The 23,808-nt window shown below is 36.7% G+C and overlaps 1 protein-coding gene across 3 annotated transcripts in view; it reads right to left on the bottom strand.

Annotated features, from left to right (window-relative positions):
* Positions 1-23,808, bottom strand: part of Mbnl3 (muscleblind like splicing regulator 3) — a 115,994-nt gene that overhangs the window by 43,870 nt on the left and 48,316 nt on the right. For all 3 annotated transcript variants that reach the window (XM_023718841.1, XM_023718843.1, XM_023718842.1), the window contains exon 2: positions 21,059-21,812. In XM_023718841.1, coding sequence (XP_023574609.1) covers positions 21,059-21,235 — 177 coding nt within the window. In that variant the 5' untranslated portion in view covers positions 21,236-21,812. The remainder of the gene's footprint in view (positions 1-21,058; positions 21,813-23,808) is intronic.

The raw sequence follows: 23,808 nt of genomic DNA, 5'->3' as shown, positions 1-23,808 counted from the left end.
TATTTGTTTTTCCATGACTTAATGGTCTCAAAGGAGTTTTAACTGTACTAAAACTTAGGAAGTTGGATGTATTTGGTAATTCCTTAAATTTCTAAGTCTTTTTTAGCTATTCTCTGAGTTTAAACTTTGGGATTTCCATTTGAAAAATTTTCTGTTCCAAACTAAAAACAAAGTTTCAAACAAGAATTTTAACTTGATGAGTACCTTACAAATGTAAGAAGTATATATAATGAAAATGATTCTGTTTATTGTCCAGATTTAAACAATTTATCTTTGCCGGGCTTGGTGTGGTGTTAAGATTAAATAAGTGTATCTTTCCAGCTAGCCATATAACCCTCCATGAGGAGGGTTATATGGCTAAAAGACAGGTACACTTACTCATTTCCCACTGCATTTTGAAATCAGAGACACAAATTTGAAAATAAGTCACTGATATCTTAAATATGAATCTTCTTTCAGACATGAAATTTAAAACATGACACCAAAACGACTGCTTACAGAGTATTGCTCAATTCATAAGCAGGAGATCATTTCAAACCCCATATAAGGCCATGTGTATTCACTCTAAGCATTTCCCTACTTCCACTCTACTATCTAATAACATAAGACACAATTTCCAAGCAAAAAGTTTTCTTTGGTGACAGGGACTGTCACTATAATATTTTGAAGTATGTAGTAAGGCCACATTTTGTTATTATCAATATATATTTTTGTATTTATCGCAAAAAGAAAAGTTTTATTGAAATCTTTGTGTTGGCTTGTTATTAAAATGGTAGACAGTTTACAGCATCATATATATCCCTAAAGAAAATAGTAACCTTGGAACCGGGGAGATAGCTCAGTAGAATAAGTGCTTCCCTGGCAAGCGCAAGTGCCTTAGTTCAATCCCCAGTTCCGCCAAAAAAAAAAAAAGGGGCTAAGAAAGAAGGAAAACAGTAATCTTGAGTATTTCAGTAAATCAGCATTTTTAACTAAAGTGATTCTTTTAAAATGCATCTGAAAATTAAATCAACTTACTTGTCTGGTTTTGTTCTGAGAATGAGAAAATAAACAATTTATCAAGACTAATTCTTTTCTTTTTTGAAAAAAGGAGATATTCTTCTTAGTCTTAATATCTACTAAATATATTCTCAACCAAAATATCTCAGAGATGTGAACAGAATTGACAAAGATGTAAATGAGACCACAGGAATCCCGTTCTTAAATTTTTTATATGTATCAGTCTTTAATACTTTTCTAGTAAAAATAATGGGGCATTTATGTGATACTACATGGCTTCATGCTTTCATTGACTTTATATTCTGGATTCTAGCATATGAATTAAGTCAGATGACTTACAAGTACTGTGGAGTATTTCTATATAGTTTCAAAGTATATCACTTGGTATGGGTCAACTGTTGACATGCATTTAAGGGAGCAGAATGAGATCACTGTAAAATTATATTTTCCATTAATATCATAAAAGTGGCCATATTAACAGAACTTGCTTGAGGGATTTATTGAAGGCTCTGATCTGCTTTATATTTTTCCATATGAGGTCCTCTTGAATATTAAAGTCTAACTTCATTGCATATTTACCACGTGCCAAGCACTGCAGAAAGTACTGTATGTGCATTATCTCATTTGAGCTTCCCTTCCCAGTTGAGGAACTGAGATGAGAGGAAGAGCATGCCCGCGCTGACAGAACTAAAAGGTCTCAGAGCAGGACGGTTTATGACTTTGTAATCCTTTGCCGGAGATAAACTGAAACTCTGGTTCAAATATTTCTATTATCTGAGCCCTGTAAGAGTATACAAAGATTGTGCATCGACTGGCTGATAAGAATGTCCAGAAACTATTTAATAGACGAACATTCCCAAGGGACTATTTTGTTAAGTGCTTTGGGATTCGAGATGACTTGAAGAGAACTGTCAAAGTAATCAAATGTAAAACACTCGTTTTCCATCCTTCCTGAGACAAAAAAGTTAGGATAAACATACCCTCTCCTAACAAAGCTGTGCTACTTCTACATTGTTGTGACAAAAATACTGGAGCTACTCAAGTTAAAAACATGTTTATTTTAGCCCATGGCTTCAGGAGTCCCAGTCCATAGTCCTCAAGCTTCATCGCCTTTGAGGCTGTGGTGAATTAAGGAAGTTGCAAATTGTGGGGCATGGAGTAAAGTCACTCCCCTTTTGAGGCCCACAAAGGAGAAAAAAGAGGTGGGAGGGAGCCAGGCTCCTCATATACCCTTCAAGTTGATGCCCCTAGGTAGCTGCTTCTTCCACTATATCTCCCCAAGCCTACCATCACTTCACCACAGTGTCAAGATCACGCTGCAAGCCAAGCCTTTAACACACGCATTTTTGGAGGATATTTAAGATCCAAATCATAACAACAGTATTTTGCTAAATATTTGCAGAAGAGCACTTTGCCAGCCAGTTGGGTAGAAGTAGTACTTAATGACCAGGAGATGGGTAATGAGAACTTACACACAAACCACCATGCCCCCCAAAAAACCAACCAGCCTACAATTCCTTGTGGAGCTTGAAAACCAATAGAGAAGGAAGAGGGGCCAAAGGAGCCAATTACTCTGTATACTTTGTGACCTGTATTACCTCCCTATGTGAAAAATCCACATCATTGCCATTCAGAAGCACGTTTACTTAGACCATAAGTATTTGAGTACAGCAGGTTTGACACTATCACAAAACAGAAAAAGTCTCTACATGATAACAAAAGACTGACCTTGTCACAAAATGGCACAAAGTGTTCCGAAGCATTTCATTCCTCTGAGAACACAGGCAAATGAGAACTCACAGGAAAACATACAGCTGTACAAAAACGACCCCAGTGAAAGGTCAGCTGCAGTGGGGATTTTATTTACATGACCATAGAGTAGACATCCTCTGAGATAGTGCAAAATGGGAGGTTTGATATTTGAATCTAGGAACTGGGCTTTGACTTTCAGTGCTCCAAACATAGCCTATGGACCTTAATTTATGGCCTTTTCTATAGTGCCAATTTCTTGTTAAGTAAACACTATTCACAAGGTAAAACTGAAGACTTCTGAACATGAAAGAATATGTGACTGCATCAAATAACATGTCAATAATGTAAACATTTGATTCTATACAATTCTGTAATCTATCCTTTAGGTTTTATCACAATTTTTAAGTATGACGTGTTATATACACTGCTGATGAGAGAAGGGAATCTATCTCTTAAAAAGAAGTGACTAGACAATTGAGACTGAAGAATGCAAAAATGCACTTACACATTTAACGACAATATGATAGGGAATAGGAGGATAGGTGTGGTGGTCCATTACTGTAATCCCAGAAATCTGGGAAGGTGAGGAAGGAAGATAGCAAATTTGAGTAAATCCTGGTCAATTACTTTATTTTGAGGCACTGGGATAGAATTTGGGACCTTATGCTTGCCAGGCAGGCACTAAGCCTGTCAATTTAGAAACTCAACAAGACCCTCTGTCTAGAAAAATTTAAAAGCTCTGCTAATGTAGTTGAGTGCAAAGGCCCTGGATTCAATCCTCAGTACCACAAGAAGATAGTAACACTGACAAATCTATTGTTATAGAAATTGACTGTTCATAACTAGGGCACAAATTATCCACAGTCTGTCTTCTAGTGTCTTTGTTCATAAAGAAAGAATAAATTTTAATGTGAATTCAGTACTTTACTGTAAAAAATACTAAACAGTGGTTCAAGGGCCTTGGCTTCTAATTACTCCTAGATCATGCATAAATTGTTTTCTAATTCTGTTAAACTTCTAAGGAATAATTCCTACATCTATATACTTTATAGGTACTTTGAAAAGAGTTAAGTCAGAGTAATATTTAGCATACTTTGTCTTTGGAGACAGGGTCTTGCTATGCAGTTCAGACTGGTCTTAAGCTCACTTCGTAACCTAGGCTGGTCTCAAATTCACAACAATGTTTGCTTCAGCCTCCACAGTGCTGGGATTACAGGCATGTGCCGCTGTGCCTGGCTTATTTAGTACACTCTTGAAGTAAAATAGTACTATTTGTAAAAAATATATATTATTTATTTTTATGACTTCTTTACAATAAAACTAAGTACTAAGAATTAACTATAACCAGTCTTACCATTTATACCTATTGTGTATGATTTAATCTCTTCATAGGAGGTAAAGCATTAGTATATGCCTGGTTATTCATTATATGAGTAATATGTATTATCATACCCTTGTGGCTGGAATTTATATATAATGCTAAAAAATGAGAATGTATCTCCTAGTAGAACTTGACATTATTGTTAACTTAATGGTATAGTAGGGCAGAAGATAAAGAAGCAGATCTAAGCTTCTATCTATGACTGAGAAAAAAGGATCATTGCTCCTTTTTCTTTTCAACCTGAACAAAAGGTACCTACTTATGACACTAGTTTCTCTAATCAATAGATATTCTTTCACCATCACACACTTTTTACCTGAATTTCAGCATAGTGAGGGTGGCGGGTATAGCCCAGTGGTGGAATACCAGCTAGCATATGAGGAGGCCTAGAGACCTACTCAAAATCGTTCGTATTATTTGAAAAATCAAGGGGCATCACACTCTTTGGTTGATGCTGCTTTTAATCTAACTTTGGCATAATTACTGCTATATACTGCTATATTTCATTTATAACATATATAAAGAGGACAAAAATCAGGTGAGTCATTTGTTCATTGTTAAAAGGACAAAGCAAACAACAGATTTAAATGATGATATGAATGATACACAAAATACTAATGATTAATTACAGGAATGGAATTTTCCAATGTTATTTCCATAAAATGGTAGAGTAATAAAACTGAATCATATTATAAAAAAGTTTATAAATGTTTTAACTCAGTCTTCATTTAAATAGGCAAACCTCAGAAGCCAAGATTGATTCATAAAAATGTAAAACACACATCTAAACATATCCATCTTGGTCTCACAATATCTGAGCATGAAATTTTGTAGATTCGTGAGTGCCAGCTGTCACCACCTACAGTGGAGCTTTGGGATACTTTTTAGTAAATACTTTTTAGTACTAAATTCTTAGTACTTTAGTTTTATTGTTTTTTAATATCACTAATGTGTCGAAAAGTTGACGACAGATAAATAACAAGTAATTTTTGTTGTTTTGGTTTCACTCATTTATACACTGACACAATTCTTGCCCAGATTCTTGTCATCTTGCATGCATTACTCCATGGGAAGCTTCTATGTGATCCACAAAAATAGGGTTTTGTAGTGCAAGTATTTTGAGAAATGGGTTATGCACCACTGAGCTGCCATCTTTCATGCATACTTTTCAGGGCCTTCTCTCTGCTAATAAGCATTTTGATGCACCTGCAAGGAAAACATTCTATGCTTCCTAAAGATATAGTATATGAGCTTACCAGAACAGAGGCCATTTTTTGACCATTTGGTCTGAATAAAAAATAACCCAAGAAAAAGATCATTGTAACAAGTGACAAGGAAAGAAGAAGAGAGAACAAAACAGAGTACTGAGAATTCTGAAGCCTTGAAACTTTATCTTTAGTGGATACTCTGTCAGACTGTGTGGGATTTCTGTACCAATGGCTCTAAAACTCCATCATTCATCAGCATCACCAGGAGGGTTCTGTGGAGCACAGATGGCCCAACCGACTTGCCGCGTCTCATTCAGCAAGTGCGGGGTGGAATTCTAGCAAGTACCCTGCCACCGCACTTTGGAAAGCCTCTGCTCTAAGGGACTACTGTCCTTTGCATCTGTAGATCTAGCTATTTACTGAACAATTTCTTATGTCACTGACAATTCAGTTTCTAAAAGGTCACAATGAAAGGAATTTGGACATCTTAATTCCATTTCTCTGACATCAGTAATGTTACTAGTCAGGTTAAAAAAAAAAACAAAGCAAAAAACCCAAAACAACAAAATGCTAACCCAGGTCATTAAAACAAAAGATGGGTTTCTGTAACTTCTGCATCTTCCTACTGAGGGCTGCAGTCAGTATTGGGTTGTTTGTACATCTGATGTAAAAGGTACTGTCTTCCTTTTAACTTGTATTTTTCCAGATATATTTTTGTGGTGATGAGAAGATAATACTTTTAAATGACCGGAGCTTCTAGTGTGAATCAAAGTATGCATTTACAGAGAGCTAAGGAGAAATTTATTTGAAAATCCTATATTATTTGAAATTTTGGTCACTGCACGTTTGTGAAAACACTTTGGAAAAGCTGTAAAGCAAATGTCAGAGACATGCAAGCAGAGCTCTCCTGTACAACGAATGGCCGAGGGTTGCAAACAGAAGGCCAGTGTCTCCTAGGAGTGGTAGAAAAGACTTTCAGAAGGCCAAGCTTTCCTTTCGGTGGCCGGAACTGGCCTTTTGGGGTTTTTTCATGACTGCTAATATTACTGATGTCAGAGACAACCTAATCCTTAGAGCAAGCCCTGAACACACAGCTCACCAGTGGCAATCCACAGTAAGCAGTAAGAAAAAAAATAACAAAAAAAAAAAAAGAAAAAAGTGCATCTCCTACATCTCCTAGAACATTTCTTCCTTTTTTTCCTTCATTGCTGGGACCAAATACCTGATACCCAACAAGTGATTTTTTAAAAAATGTATTTGGCACAGGGTCTCACTACATAGCTTGAACCCATAGTAATCCTGTTTTCAGCCTCTCCAGCACTACAGGGATTACAGGTGTACACCACCATGCCTAGTCTCAATGGTAGGCTCAGCAACTCTGGGGGTGGGGCTGGCTTGGCCTGGACTCTGGTCCCTGCGCTTGTCTAAGCAGGTGCTTAGTCTACTGAGCTATCTCACTGGCCCTCTCATAACTGAAATTAAGAAATGGTTTATGTGGCTCATGATTTGGAAGGATTCAGTCCATGGTCAGCTGAGGCAGAAACACTGTAGCAAAAGGCATGTTGGAGCACAGTTCCTCTAATCACAGTGGTGCGAAGCAAAATGGAAAAAGAGTCCCCAAAAGAGCGAGCTAAGGTCATGTACCTAGGACTCACACAAACACACCCAAAAATGAGCTCTATTAATACCTGGGTATCTAGCAAACCAGTCAAGTTGACACAATTAAACTTAACTGTCACAGGTCTCAAATCCCAATTCAACACTACTGAGCTAGGCTGTACCCAAAGACGCTTAGAGTAGCGAGGTATCTACAATAACATTAATGACCCCACTTCCATGGTACCAATTTTTTTTACAGTAGCTTTCCTATTGCTGAGACATAACACAAAGGTCAAAGCTAAATTTTCTCATGGCTTCCATCCATGGCTGGCTGGCTCCAAGTTAGAAACAGGATAGTACAAAGGCAGGGCAAAGGGAAGATAGTTCACAGCCACAGGGTGCAAGAGCATGGTAGCAGTGTTAAGGAGAAACGTTCAGGGGCCACATAGAGACCCCATGGTCATGCCTCCATGACTCACGCATGCCCACACAGACAGATGCGTTATTAATCCTCTAGCCAAGTCCCATGTCAATCAAGTTACTGAGTTCAGCCACCATACCCGGGCTTTGTGTACGGTAACCACTGAGCTGCATCTTCAGCCTTGCTCCTAGTAATGGAGGCCAACACCTGCCTAAGGAGTTTGATTTTTTTTTCACTCTTTCCTTTCTATATTAAAGAGTAGTATCTGGCACACTTAGTATCCTTCCTACTGGCTTGCTTTATTTTTAGACTGACAAATAATAATTGCATAAATTTATGGAGTACAATGTGACATTCTTCTATACAATGTGCAATGATCAAATGTGAGTATTGCTGGAACCCTCTTTTAAATCAAGATTCCCCCATTTGCAATACTGGAACACATGGAATATATATCTAAATGAAAAATTATTCAGATAACTTAATAAACTGCAAATAAGAATTTCAGAAATAGAATTAGCTCCCTCCCCTGATGACTTGCTTTCTTACTAATTATAGAACTACATTCTTTCAAAAACTTGAAGATGACTTACAAGAAAAATATTTTTCCAAAATGATAGTAAGCCTAAAGAGCAAGACAGATATAATGGGGAAAATGGTACAATATGATTAATTATATGAAAACTTCAATGTTAATGGCTGGGTCCAAAATACAGCTGTGGCCTTCCTGGAACTCATAGTAAATAGAAACGTGCATTTTTCATTCTGTAAGCATGCTATTCAAGAAGCAATTCTCATGTGAAAAACATCACACCAGAAACCAGACAAAAAGAAAGGAAACTGGGAATGGTGGTAGATACCTGTATTCCCAGCCCTCTGGAGGACTGAGGTAGTAGAATCATGAGTTCAAGCTCAGCTTGGGCAACTTACTGAAATAGCAATGCCTTGTCTTAAAATAAAAACAAACTGGGAATATAGCTCAGTGCAAAGGCTTGGGACCCAAACCCCTGTACTGAAGTTAGGAAAGTGACAGGGTGGGGAGAGAAGTAGACAGAGAGACACACACCGAGTGGAAATGGAATGGGCCTACAAAGAGTTAAAATACCTTATATTAACAATTGCACAGACTAGTGCAATGGTGCTGAGGGGATTCTAGGACTTGACACATGTTTAGAAGTTATTAACAAAGGGGAAGAAATCATAGACGACTAGTGGTGCATTTTTAAAGGTGCTGCTGAGAAGGAGGAGCACATCTTGGGGAGAAGGAGAATTCTGTGGGCCACAATTAATCATAATTCTCTTTGTGCTTTGGAGAGCAGAGAGGTTTACAGTGGAAAATGCATGATAAAAATGACACCAATAATTCTCTCTTGGTGGATGGGTCTTTCTGTATTAATCCCCTTTCATTAGTATGTTATTTTAGACATTATTTCTTTTGTGTAGCACTGTCTTCTGACCTTTGTTGTAGAGCTTTGGTGCAGTTATAACCTTAGCACCTACTGAAGTTCAGGTGCAGATCTACAAAGTTTGGACTTATCCAGCTGTGCCTGGCTTGGGCCTGGCTGCTGTGCTCAGCTCTTTCCTGCTCCTGTCCTTGGGGGTGAACCTGTTGTGCCCCTCTGGCAAGATGTTCTGCTCCTGGACTAGCTGGGTGGTTCTGTCCCCTACACTCTTTGCAGGGATTGCAGCTGCAGGGTTTCACTCCAGGCCTGTATGCCAGGCCTGAGCTGAGCCTGGAGGGGACAAGGTGGAGTAGGGGGGAGAGGTAGCTCTCCCATACACTCACTGGGCCTGGGCTAGGACTGGGTCTGGGGATTCCAGGAACGAGGCAGAAATTCCTACTAGGCAGGTGGGGTGGGGGAGGTACTGTGGAGTGGTGGGGGCCGTCCCAAGGGAGTGGAAGAGGGTCTCACCCACACTGCGCCTGGGCTGGGACCAGTAAGTCCCGCTGGTGCAGGGTAGCTGGAAGCTCTCCCACACACTCACTGGGCCTGGGCTAGGACTGGATCTAGACATTATTTCTTAATTTTGGTTTGATTTCAAATATATTATTGGAGCTGAAGTATTCCAAATGAAAGCCTTTCAATAGCTATTTCCTAATTTCTTTCCTTTCGTCTTTCTTTCCCCATCCCTTCCTCCCTTTCTTCCACACCCCATCATGATACTCTTTCTCTTTCTTGTTATTTTCTAATCTGTGACCTTAAGGCAAAATGATTTTGTTCTGCTACTCTGTCATAGAATAAGAAAAAGTGGGATAAGCAAAATGTGTTTAAACATTTTTACTACTTTAAAAGGTGGAGTGCCATGTGCCACCAAAGAGAGAATTTGAAGAAAGCAGTAGTCATGGCTCTCTTTTATCTGTCAGTTGCCTATTAAAATATCCATGTCACAACTACAGGAGAGACTGCCAAACACTGACATAAATGGAATACTCTTCAATACTTAAAATTATTTAAAATTTCTTTGTTAAAACACTTTTTGAAAATATTTCAAGCATTTTTCCTGCTTGGAAAGCCAAGCTAGTTTCCCAATATAAATCATATCTTGTTTACTGAAGATAGTATCAAGGTCTTGGAGTCCTCCATTCTGAACACCAGTGATCACTATACAGGAAAAAAAGACGAAGATGGAGAAGGTCTAAGAGATTGCGATGACTTCATGTAGTTTATAAACCTAGGCATTCTTCCTTAAAATTCTGTTTCGAGTTTCCTTTCTTAATATTTTTAATTTCTTTAAAAGCAGATTGTCTGGGTTAAATTGTAATCATTGGGTTTTTCAGGTGGTAATGCATGGACTCTATTAGAATTTGTCTTTGCATTTCTATGTTCAAATTCTTTGGGATTTCAAAATATCACCATGTGCTTGGGATAAGATTTATTAGTTAAACTTTAAATGTGTCTTGGCTAGATTAAGCAGCCTTATTTTTCACCAAACTTTCTGGTGTATACAATTTGGTAGTTGACTATGATCTTCGTAAGAGTAATCACACTTTGAAGAACACCTTGATTTGTGAGTTCACCATCTGTTGTAAAATTCAATTTCAAACATTATTGTAAACAAACAATACTTGAATATTACTAATGTATCACATTAACTGTTTTAAAGTAGTCATTCAGGAAAAAACATAAAGCCTTGTATAAGGTAAAAGGATGCAAATAACACTTGGAGCATATCCAATAGCATTCGGACAAAAAACATTTCTATGATTCTGAGGGGTAAACTTATATTTGAAAAACTCAGGCATCCGGAGACCATCTAAATTAGGTTAAAATGTGGTTGGGTGAGGAAAGTTGGTACATGGGCATATACAATTTTCATCATGTTTAAATAAAAACTGAACCAGGGTAAAAGTACAGATGGAGATCATGAGTTCACAAGGTACCTCTCAGTTGATATTTATTCTTTCTACAAGTTAGTCAGTGTATTAACGTTTCATTCAATAGATATTTAAAGATGCTACTATGTGCTGAGAACAACAGACATGTTAGTAAACAAGAGAACCACAAATGTAAAACAAGCCTACCCCAAAGTATGGCAGATCTGCCCCTAAGCTTCATTTAAAATTTTCTAAAACCTACAGATTTTCCTGAGTGCCTACTATTCAATATTACTTTAAAATAATTATCACTTTAAACACAGTAATATTCAAGCATTTACTTTAAGAGGTTTGGAATTGACACTTTAAAAAATTTAACAACAATTTAATTCAAGCAATCAGGTGTTGAGTACAAGAGTTGCAGGTTGGGACAGAATGTCAAGTACTCCCGCTTACTCAACCATGTTGGCTTCATCTAGGTTTCAGCTCCATTAGTGATTTTCTTTTCCAATACAACCACCTATTCACATTTTTATCATTTCCCACCTTCACTCCAATAGCTTTCTAAAATATCCTATGTCACCCAACTTTTTTAACAGAACTAAAATTTTTGCACAGGCCAATGTTGTCACTTTTCTGCTCAAAAGTTGCTAGATTTCTCATAGATACAAAGTCCAAACTCCTCACTAATGTTTAAGCTCACTTCCATGCAACTCAAGCTCTACACTTCAGCCCTATGCACTTAATACTCCACAAACACATCATGTTCTCTATAGTGTTTGCTCAGCTTGTCCCCACTTTACCTGGAATAGCTTCCTACCTTGTCTTCAAAGAATGCTTCAGGGCCAGCCAAATAGTTCAGCAGATTAAAGTGCCTGCAAGCAGGTGCAGGGTTCGATCCCCAGGCTTACTGTGCTGGCCCCGCCCTGGGGGTGCACTGAGAAGGCAATTGAGACTGGGTGCATGCCTGTAATCCCAGCTCTTGGGAGGCTGCAAACAGGTGGATCACTATGAGTCCAATCTAGTAATGCGACCCTGAACACCCTCTAGACCCTTCCCTAATATACAAAAAGAGAGAGAGAGAGAGAGAGAGAGAGAGAGAGAGAGAGAGAATACTTCAAACTCTACTTCTGCCATGACTGCATCTTCAGTTCCTACAACTGTAATCCCAGTCCCTGCTCTTCCCTCTTAAACTCTATAAACTGTCAGTGTGGACCTTGCTTATGACACGTAACATAGGCAAAATCATGCTAGGAGTATAGACAGGAAACACATTTCCATAATTTTGTATTCTGCACAATAACAAACCAAGGGTTTAAAACTAATAAATTTCAAAAAAAAGTTTGTTGAATGAATCATTTCTTTGGAGAACTGAATGTATACAGAACTCTTGATGGGCTTAACAAACTGACAGCAACAAGAAACCTCTGGCATTTATAAAAATCCTCGCAGCACTGTACAACAACAGTCCTACAAATTGAGTCTTGCGACTTGCTCTTGTACAAAGAGAAACAGAGGTAGAAGTTTTCCCATGACTTACTTAAGGTCACACAAGGCAACCTTTTTTTACTGATACCACTTGCTGATACCATGTTTCTTTCCAAATATTTCAGCAGTTACATCTGCGAGTCACCCAAGAAAGGGGTATTTATCCATGCCTTCTCAAGTTTCTTTGAAAACTAAGATAATGTTCCAAAACGAAATCCTCCCTTTAGTGGGTAGGGGCAGAATAAAGATGGCCATGGGTTTAAATGTTTTGTTACTTTATTTATTTTTTATTTTATTTTATCTTATTTTTTTTTGTAGAACCGGGGATTGAACTCAGACCCTTGCACTTGCCAGGGAAGCGCTTATTCCACTGAGCCATCTCCCCGACCCCTGTTTTGTTACTTTAAAGATGGATTTTTTTTCTCTACAGAATGCTTCTGTTGGTGATAAAAAATGAAATAACCCAGAAATCATACAAACTTTACCTATCGTATTTTTATAAAGGTTAGAAAGGGTTAAGTTTACATAAGTAGGACATGTGATAAGCATAGATCTTAACAACAGAAAAACAATTCCTGGGATAGATTTTTGTCAAATCTTTAAGATGACAACAGAGTTCATGGAAATATTAAAAATTCTCCAAATGTTACTTCAGTATCTTTCACAAGGAAGAGGATGAACAAATGTTTTAAGACAATGTAATAGTAATGTTGCCTTTAAACAATGAGACCTCTGAGCAAGAGATCTTGATATAATAATGTTGGCTATTCTGTATGTCTAGAGGCATAGAAAAGATGGGCAAAGAGTTCAAAATCACAGAGATAAAAGGTTTCTGTTTGCATTTTTGTATGCTAAAGAGAGAAATTTGAACATTAGTAATATGTAGTTAGTTGACAAATCATAGCTGACATGTAAGACCTATTAGTTCAGGGAATTTATCATATTTAATAGTTATGTTACTCTGGACTGTGTATTTTCAAATTTATGAATGGTTTTCACAGTGTAGAAATTGCCTTCACTGTTCATCACCTATCCATAAGAAGATTCACAAGAGAAAAGGCTAATCTCTTTTCCATCAGTGTCCAGTGTGCCAAAAAATTGAGCTGCAGCCAAAGACATTCCCACTTACGATTCAAAAAAAATCCAAATTAAGGCCTATATTTAAATACCTCTGAGCAATTTATAGTTTCACAACTGTTTCTAACATATGGATATTATAGCTCTGTTAACTAATAATTTAGACTTTAAGCAATGTTACCCAAACTCATCATGAAAAAAGACACTGAAAAATTATTTACTACAATACCAAAGGCACATGGTTAAAATTCATTTGGGTACATCATTTAAAAAATACAAATTTGATAAACAAATGGAATCTTGTATTGGCTTCTAAAAAACACCAAGATAAAAGTATGAGTTACACTTTTAATTATATGTAGCATTAAAACAATACTGGGGTGAGAACAGAAGGCACAGAAATAAAAAGTTTCACAACCTAAACTGTACTACAAATTTAAGAAACTCAGGGGCTGCAGAAATAACTCAGCAGTCTAAGCACCAGCCTGGCAAGCTCAAGGACTGGGTTCAATCCCCAGCACTGCACACTGTGCCAGCCCCACCTCCGAGCTATAGCGTGAGACCCTGAACCAAATAAATTTAAGAAACTTAAGACCAATTACATAATAGAAGAAATACAGGAACAATGGAAGGATGATTTAGCAATAATGAGAAAAGAGAAGATGCCTGCGATTCCTTTGGCCATATTATATATATATATATATATATATATATATATATATATATATATAATCTTGTAAATCAAGGATCAAATGATATGCTAAGCTAGAGGGAGACCCGGGTCCCTCAAGGATAGTATGGGCAGAAAGCTCATGGGGCATAATGAATAGTGAGCAAATGACATTCTACAGATTTCAAGATGCATGGAAATACTATATATGTGTATATATATATATATATATATATATATACACATATATATACACTTTTTTTCTGTATTTGGGACACGGTCTATAGGGTCTCACTATGTAGACTGGACTAATAGTGATTCTCCTGTTTTAAGCCTCCCAAGCGCTGGGATTACAGGCATGTGTCACCATGCCCAGTCTCAGTTTCTGTCTCAGCTTGCCCTGGGGCAGGTCAGCACAGCACACCAGGGATTGAATCCTGGCCACTGTGCTCTGTCAAAGTAGGTGCTTTATTCATACCTTATATTTAATTTCACAAAAATCTGGCATAAAGACAATAGTTATAATGATTTCATACATCTATTGTAAGAGATCTATTTAATCAATGACCAAATAGGCTGAGTTATATATTTCCCTAACATGTAAAAGTTCCCTCCAAACAAAATGAATTGATATATAATACACAGTGTTCCAATTTCAGATTTTCAAATCTCTCCCACTTCATGCAATGGAATAGTCAGACTGTGGTAGGGGAATACATCCCTGCCCCTATCCTGAGTTCTTTCCCACCAGATGTCCAATTTCAACTTGGCTTCTTAGTGAGGAGAGAAATGATCTTGAACTATAATCCCATAAATCAACATTTTAAATGAGCTGTTAGATTCTAAGTTATCTTACAAAACAAAATATTTGAAACATTATAGGGCTAGACTGCTACTGCAATATCTCCAGCTGCTCTGTGTTAGATACCTCTATAACTGGAAAGGACATTGTACAGCATCTGACTTCCAAAGTATTGTGCAATAATATCCCCCAATTCTGGCTAGCTAACCCAGCAATACAGTGTCTGTGGGAAAAGAAAGGACAAAGGAACAGATACAACTGTGATAACTCAGTGTTTAACCCAAGCTTGGTATCATAATGGGAAGAAACTTTGTCAAAAAATCAAAAGCATCCTCCTACCTTTCATCCCTTTTAAAATACAATGTCCAAATCATTATCAATGAACTAAACATGAACCTTAAGTTCTTAACTTAAAACCTTAACCCCCAAAAAACCTTAACCCAAATAAATTAAGATGAAACAATAGACAAAGCGAGGATTAAAAAAAGAGGAGTTGGCCTCCCCTTCAAATTCTTCCTCTTAACTATAAAAAGTGAATCAGAGCACTCCAATGTCACTTGGGCCAGCATGAACATGACCATGATAAGCACAGGATCCTTGTGATTCAGTGAAACAATAGGCCTTTGATGTTTTCTAGATTAATTTCTTCTCTACAGGGAAAATGAGCTTTGATACCTATATATGTGTGACTTTGGTAAATGATTTCCCCTCACTGGCTGTTCAGTTACCTTGTCTTTAAGGGGTAAAAGCTGTGAACAGAATGGTCTTCCTTCCATAGTCCATATTCTTCATTTGCTACATTTGTGAAGTGTTATAATGTGTATGGGTACTTTGTGAATAGAATGATCTCACTAAGAAGATATTGCAGAACAGTTGTGGAATCAGCCATTGCATGGATGTCAGAGTTTTCTTATTATCATAGCTGAAGTCTTAAAAAATAAAAAGAAAAAGAATGCTATGTATATATGTATTTCTGAAGATATATATGATTTTATTTTATTTTATTTATTTATTTATTTTTGGCAGAACCAGGGATTGAACTCAGGCCCTTGCGCTTGCCAGGGAAGCGCTTATTCCACTGAGCCATCTCCCCGGCCCCTATATATGATTTTAAAAGCTTATTCAAAAAGTACTTTTTTGGGGCTGGGAAGATAGCTCAGTGGAGTAAGTGCTTGCCTGGCAAGTGCAAGGTCCCAACTTTGATCCCTGGTACCACAAAAAAATAGTACTTTATTTTGGGGATCAGGGGTATAGCCCAATAGTAGAGCATGTGCAAGGCACTGGCTTCAAGGCCCAGAATTAAAAACACTTTTATTTTTGAAATAATTTCGGACTTACAGAAAAACTGCAAAAATAATGTCTCATGTCTTAGAATATCCTTCACCCAAGTTTTCTTACTGCTACTCATAATATATTTACTAAAATCAGAAAGAATCATAACAAATTTACTGAAATCATAAAGAAGGTTCTTTAATGATAGCATTTGAATTTCACTAATTTTCTCCTTAATGTCAGTGACCATGACACTTCAGCTGAAATATGCTACTCAGTGGCAATGCCTCTTGCTTGTGTCATGGTCACAGAATGCAAGAACAGATCAGGGAACTTTCACAGATTAGAGGAAACTAAACTATGATGAGTAAATTCAGTGTGGGATTCGAGACTGGATCCTGTAACAGGAAAAAGATATTAGGGAGAAAGTTAAGGAAATTCAACCGAAGTCCCTAGTTTAGCACAGAGCTTTGTACAGTATAGTTTCCTGCTGGAGATAACTATGCTATGTATGGTATGTAAGTTGTTAAGATTACGGGAATCTGGTGAAGACTATACAGGAACTGGCAGCCTTACTTTTGCAACTCTTCTGTAAATCTAAAGTTACTTCAAAATAAAAAAATGAGACTGAACTATCAATACAGATCTATTTTACTTCTAATTGTACCTGTATTTTTCATTCAAAGTATGTTTTAAAAGGTCTCAAATAGCATGGAGTTTTACCAGTGACGGATATTTCTTTTTTCAGATCAGTGGCATAGAGGACAGAGATCCCGACTCTCATGGTGACATGTGTTTCCTCTGTGTCTCTGCAGTACATCTCAGTCCCCTGATGGAGTTTATTAGTTGTGCTAAATAGCTGCAATCTGAATACCATGAGGATTATGTTGCCAGGAGTCTAACTTCTGGTTATCTTTCCTTAAGCAAAAAGGAAGAATATCCAAAAATGGTCAAATTTTAAACTACTGAAAACTGCCGTGACTAGTGATGCTAATACAGAGTATTCTTGCATCTATGCCCAATTTTAGCTACAAATATAGATTCATATCCTCATGCTTATGCAACAAATTTCACCTGCCAAAATATTCTTATTGTTGTGACTGTATGTGTTGAGGACATAATGTGGAGCTGTTTTATGTGCCTTCTTCCAGTTCTCATCTTTTAAAATGGCTTCACATGACTGTGCATTTGTATATGGCTTGACATGACTGCTCTGATTATGTCTGGATATGGCCTTCACTACAAAATAATTGTTACAAAACTACCAAAAGTGGCGAGTATAGTAGACAGGTATGATGGGTATGGATCTGCCGTAATGAATAATGATAGCATATAAATCCTTTACAAACAGTATGTGACTGCTACCACATACTACTTGTAGTCTTGTACAGAAGATGTAAGGAAGAATGACACTACTGAAGCAGAATAACTTCTCTCTAAAAATGATTGCAATATGAGAACTTGTACTGTAACATCATGTTACTCAGTAGTATCCCAAATTTTCTGATCAAGGAGATTATGGGGCCAAAGAGGAAAGTGATCGATGACGTAGAGTGTGCCTAAGGAGAGTCACATGGGGAGAAGACACTCTCTCAGGCTTCCACAGAGAGCACATTGGCCAAACAATGGCTGTGACTCATCCACATGGCTGACACTGACAACGGTTCTACAATCTGAGGTACAAGATCTCAGGATAAATCCTGAGGGGATTTCACTGACCTTATCAGACCCAAAAGCTACAACTCTTGTTGCATAGGTCCTGCTTTACCTTGGTCTTAACCATCCAGAAGAAAAGTACAAAAACGAAGTATAAGAAGTAAAGCCATACTGTTATGTTCAGCTATAGGGGACTCAGGTCAACAATTTCTGACATTGCCAGTGAAGCAGAAGACCCAATTCTATTATGGGCTACTGGACTCTTTTAGAATATTTTGCTGAGTTTACACACCTATAATATTCAAATAACAGAACTTAACAAAAAAAGGGGATACAGATGAATGTTCATTTTGTATCTGTGTATTCAAAGTGGTTAGGATAGATATATAGTTGCATTCTCTTAATAAATACAGGGATTTGTTCTAATAGTGTTTGTAAATAGGATATCATGTCCGCATCTTGTACAGCAATTAACCACTAGGAAGAATGTACGCAATGTGTTAATTATTGAAACTGTCCTACCAATTTAATTTGAAACTGTCTCATTGCTATTTGTTTAAAAATAAAATTATGGGAAAATAAAATAAAATAAAACTTTAAAAAAAGTAAAAAAGAGAACATCAGTAAACTCCAAATAAATAAATAAATAAATACGACTGCAAGATTGATTTAGTTTTAAAAGTGTTCAACCTTTGTTTAAACCAAGGGACCTTCCCTAAAGATACCAACCTAGACAAATAGCAGACTGGAATAACAAAGAATTGGCATAAAAAGATTACCTTGTACTTTGAAGGGAACTTCTGAAATAAATAGTACCAAGTGGACAAGGCAACTGAGCCAAAAAGAGCTGCATAGCAACATGGCACAAGACTCTTCTATACAGTTGGGAATTGATCTACTAGCTGCACTCCCTAGATTTCTTTCTGATGACAGTGCAGCCTTCATTATCCAATACTTAAAATTTATGGAGAGATGGGCACAACACTTCAGCACAATGCACAATCAGCTATCGGGCTCGCCCTTCTTATTTTCCTAACATTTCCTCATTATGAGGTGAGCATAGGACACTGTGTCTATTGTACCTATTATAAAGGCAAAGAATCATCATCTGGTAGAGTAGCCCATGCTAATGGAATCCTTACAAAAATAAAACAAAAGCTGCAGCCCAAAACTCATCAAATGTTTGCTTTAGTTATTTAACCACTCATGGAAGAAATAGTACACAGATGAATTTCAATGGTGTTTCAATTACACAAACTCAAGAGAGGCAGCAAATGCTGCAGCAACCGTTAAGGTATGTTCTTTGTGTATTGTAGGTATGACAGGAGTACAATTCTCATAGGTCAATTACCCTCAACTTGGTATAGCTTTCGTGCATATCATAGATGAGAGATAATACAAAAGATAACTACAAAGCTTTTGTGCCGACACATAACTCTGATAATGTGCTATCTAAATGGCAAATTAAGTAATTGTTCAAAAAGCTTTGTATATTTGAAACATTGAAGTTTTCATTAAGACTTTGAGAATGTGGGGATTTTGCATATCTTCTTTGTCCTGTGTGACTGGTCATCATTATTAACATAATGTACAAACTCTTTTTTAAAAACATGAGATTCAGTGAGCAGGCAGCTTATTTAAATAATTAAGTGGCTTATTTATATTCATTATCCATTATCTGTTTTGTATCTGATTTAAACATTTTCTAAGCCTTAAAGTGCAATATACACTTTATAAACAATAATCTACACCATTTTCTTCAACATCTTTACTTTATGGTATCTCTTTGTCTTTAAATGGGAACCCTGACATGATGTCTATGGCATCATGTGGATGTTAAACCTCTCTTGTACAGGAATAATACATCTGACTAAGTATATGTTGAGCAGCCCTAATCTGATAATCCAAAGTTCTCTAACATCTAAAAACCACTGAACCCTGACACTGCTTGTGAGTGGAAAATTCCACACCTGATCTGATTGACAAGTCCCAGAAAAATGTGGGTACACTAACAGTATATAAAGTTACACTGAGATTATGTATATAAAGAGCGTATGCAACAAATTAGACCACAGTTAGACCACAGTCTCACCCCCAAGATATCTCATTGTTTGTATGGAAATATTGCACAATTTGAAAAGCTCTGATAGCTGAAACACTTCTGGTCCTAAGAATTTCAGAAAAGGAATACTCAATCTGCCATTTAGTATTTGAGAAAATATTTTTCTTAGAAAGATATTATACTAACCAATGCAGTCATAAATAAAAATACTAACAAGGGAAAATTGGTCATGATAAGATAAAATATTAACAATAAATCAAAAGGGCTCTCTTAAGCTTACATCTTGATACAGTCTGAAAAACATCTTAAATGCATCACAGCAAATCTTATTAATTCTATCAAGAACATTAGTGCTTTTGCTTCTATGCTTTCTTGTACATCTGTAGCCTTAGTTTAACTATGAATAAAACATGAAACATTAAAATCAGTGCATTTTTACTGCGAATATATATTTCTAATTCATAATACTTCACATGCTACATATTTTACTTATACTCTAGTACATCGTATTCCAGTTTTATAACCTTAGCAATAGGACTTTCTTTACAAAATGCAAGTACAAGTCTTCAACTGGTCAACCAGGTACAAGAAGAAAATTAAGTGAACTTAGTTTTATAGTAATACACTTAAGTTCAAGGTTCAGAATATACTTTCACTAAGTGTTCCAAATGCTAAAATTTTCCTCTTGAATGATAAGATGTTCTCCTGGTACTCTCAGTCTGACTTTATATTCTGACAGTTCGATGATCCCCGCTGAGCATATTTTGATATTATAGATAATAAAATATACCATAATTCAATGAATGTTCTGGGTTACAGAAAGATTTTAATTACTAAATTAGATTCCTAAATCCCATACTAAAAGATAAACTATAACATGGCTACTGCAATTGCTTACTCCTACAAGCATTCTTAAATTTATATTCTTTTTTTTTTCTGTATTTTAGAGAAGGCTCTACAAGGTGTTCAGGGTCTCACTACTAGATTGGACTCGTAGTGATTCTTCTGTTTACAGCCTCCCAAGTGCTGGGATTACAGGCGCGCATCACCACGCCCGGTCTCAATTGCCAGGCAGGCCCGGAGTGGAACCCTTGGCCCCTGTGCCTGCTTGCAGGTGCTTTAACCCGCTGAGCTATTTGGCTGGCCCTTTTAAATTTATATTCTTGAAGTATATCTATCTTCATAAGTTGGCTTTGATGGAGTGAAGATTAGACTCGTGTAGTTCTACAAAGTCTACATCTTGTCTTAAAAGTAAAAATTATCAATTTCAGGCTATTACCAATTTTACACATTTCATAACATCATATTTCAAAAAACATAAACCAACAAATTCCATGCATTAAGATGGTGCTTACCTTTAGAGAATCAAAGCAGGCCACCACGCGGCCATTTTCCACATGGCAAACTCTTGGTGGATGGGCAAACTTGCAATCTGCATCACCTCGAGCACAAGTTCCCCTCTGAAATTCTCTGCAGACCTCTAAAGTCAGCCACTTGGCATCGCGAATCAGGGCAACATTGACGGCCGTCATATTGCAAGCAAAGAGATAGCAGGGTGCTTTGGTGGAGTGGCTATTTGTTAGCACGTAGGTTTTCACTCAAGTCAAATCTGATTTGGTCAAACAAAAAGTTTCTCACATAAATGAAAGTTGTATCAGAATAACTAAAAATCAAATAAGAGACCAATTCCTAAGAAGGCAACTGTAAAGGTTAAGATGTTTTTGTTAACTTACCGAATTTGCTCAGATAACTGGTGGATTTTCAGAAGAATTCTATATCATCTAATTGATATTTGCAAAACTCATACACTGATGCCTGCCCCTCAAATTGTCAGCTTTTATGTGTATATATGCGAAGAATAAGACTGGGGATGCTGTTTTAACTTAAAAAAAGTTTTGCTGCAAGATCAAGGGGAGGGAAAATGGCTAAGAAAACCGAGGATCACAGGAAAAAATAAATGCACAGGTTGCTGAATGCAAACTGCAAGCACACCTGGCTTCTTAGGGGAAGGGAGTAGAGAAAGGAATGCTGGGCAGGGGAGTTGGTAAGATGACAGTTCTACAGTAGAATCCAAGCAGCAGAGTTGTCAGAAAAGGCCCTTTTCAGAACCTGCAAGAAAAAAATAAATAAAGAAAATTAGCTAAGATACACAATGCTTTCTTTTTAAACTCTAGGCTTGGAAAGAAAAATAATCATATCTTATCTAAAACAGGAAGCCTCTACATACTGACACTGCAACTTAGTATATACAGTCAGCTATTGTCAATAGAGAGGGCATTTCCCAGTGTAAAATTGTACAAAGGAAAAGGACAGGACTTCATCGACGCGTTCTCCGTGCAGAAAAATGACAGTGAACCTTCTAGAGCTTTCAAGGATGCCAGTCGCCTGTGGCACCTGTGTCATAGGTTTGCCACCCCTGGCATAGTTTAGCATAACGGTCCTTTATGCATTCACAGTCCACTTATGTGTGTCTAGTTTTTAGAAGATACCAATGACCTATCTTTCAACTAACCTTATCATGCCTTAATTAAAGATTTGAAAAAAATAAATTGGAAATTTTATTTTCACTGTTAGATTTAAAATACATCTAAATAATAATTTAAAATGTCATTATAAGTTTTACTTACTCAAAACACCTAAGAACCAATTTATGAGTTTTCTGTAATGTACTAATGACTTTTGTGAAAGGCATTGAATCTTTGGAAAAATCCAAAGTGAGATCATGAATTTCAAAACAGAGGCTCTGGCTTAGGAAAAATGCTTAATAAATGGTATTGAAAAAATAAAAATAAATAAAAATAAAGATTTGATTATCTGATTTCAAAATCTAGAAATCAGGAATTGCTATGAAAATTAAAGTTGCTTGAAGAGGCAACGTGTGTACTGTAAATGTAATCATCAATAATCTCATGAAACAGTTAGGACATGACTGATTAGAGACTCATTGCATATGACTTACGATGGAGGATGGAAGTATAAAATGTGCTTCAGATAAAAAATAAATCTTTGAAAAGAGCCTGGATTTTTTTTCTCCTTGAGCCCTTGGTCTGCTTCTTAGTCTCTGAAGAGAAACTGGAGTAACTTGGAAGTTTTCAGCATAAAAAAATAAGACAGAAAGCACCATTTTGTGATACATAAAATGGTATACAGCTTTAGGGCTTGCACCTTAACCCAGTATCAACAGTAGGGTCAAACAACTCAACTGAGAAGATCCATTAAAATTAACTTATAAACCACAAGATGTGAACTTGTACCAAAATAATAGTAAGGCAAAAGTGAGTTCTGAGTATAGGTCACATCAACTAATTGTTAAAACTATCAAATAGTGATATGGAAAGTCTTAAAAATCTTTTATTTTTAAATAATTTTTTCATTAACTTTACAGAGTCTGTCTTTTTTATATTTAAGAAGAAATTCATCATTAACCAACTTTTCAGATATCACTGGGAAATTAATTACCTGGAAAATCCAAAGCTTATCTTTCTAAGAACAAAACATGCTCTCTGAATCATTCTTCATAAAAATCTTTCTAAATTGCATCATAAGTAGCTGTGCCTTCTTAAAACACAGTGAAACTCAAGATAGCCTCTGGGTAAAGACTTGGGATTATTAACATCTTGGCAAGTGTAATTTTCCTCCTTCACCAGCTGTTGGTAGTAAGTGCTGTACTTCTTTTTCTGCCACAATATTTGCCACTGTGAATTTCCTAGTTCCTTTCTAGCCACCTAATGGCCAGTCAGGAAAGTTGAAAAAGAGTTAATTACTGCATGAGGGACCAAAGGGGTATGATACAAGCTTTTCTACAGCAGTATATGACTGCTGTCACTGCTTTGAGGGCCACTTTACATTACGTCACATGCAGAACAACATTTTAGAGGGCTAAATTGTCATAGAAATAATATCTCAAATACCATTAATTAAAAAAAGCCCTATGCTAGAAATGCAAATCTGTACCGCAATGAGATACCACTTTATAACCATGAGGATGGCTAGAGTAAAATAGAGATTGCAAAATTGGAATCCTCATAAATTGTGGGTGGCAATATAAGAGTACAGTTGGCAAACACTCTGACAATTTCTCAAATTATTAAATAGATTTGCTATA

The sequence above is a fragment of the Octodon degus genome, unplaced genomic scaffold (genome assembly GCF_000260255.1).
Source record: "Octodon degus isolate 3935 unplaced genomic scaffold, OctDeg1.0 scaffold00063, whole genome shotgun sequence".
In the NCBI taxonomy this organism is placed as follows: domain Eukaryota; kingdom Metazoa; phylum Chordata; class Mammalia; order Rodentia; family Octodontidae; genus Octodon; species Octodon degus.
Note: the sequence above shows the minus strand (reverse complement) of the source record. Positions and strands in the feature narration are given on the sequence as shown.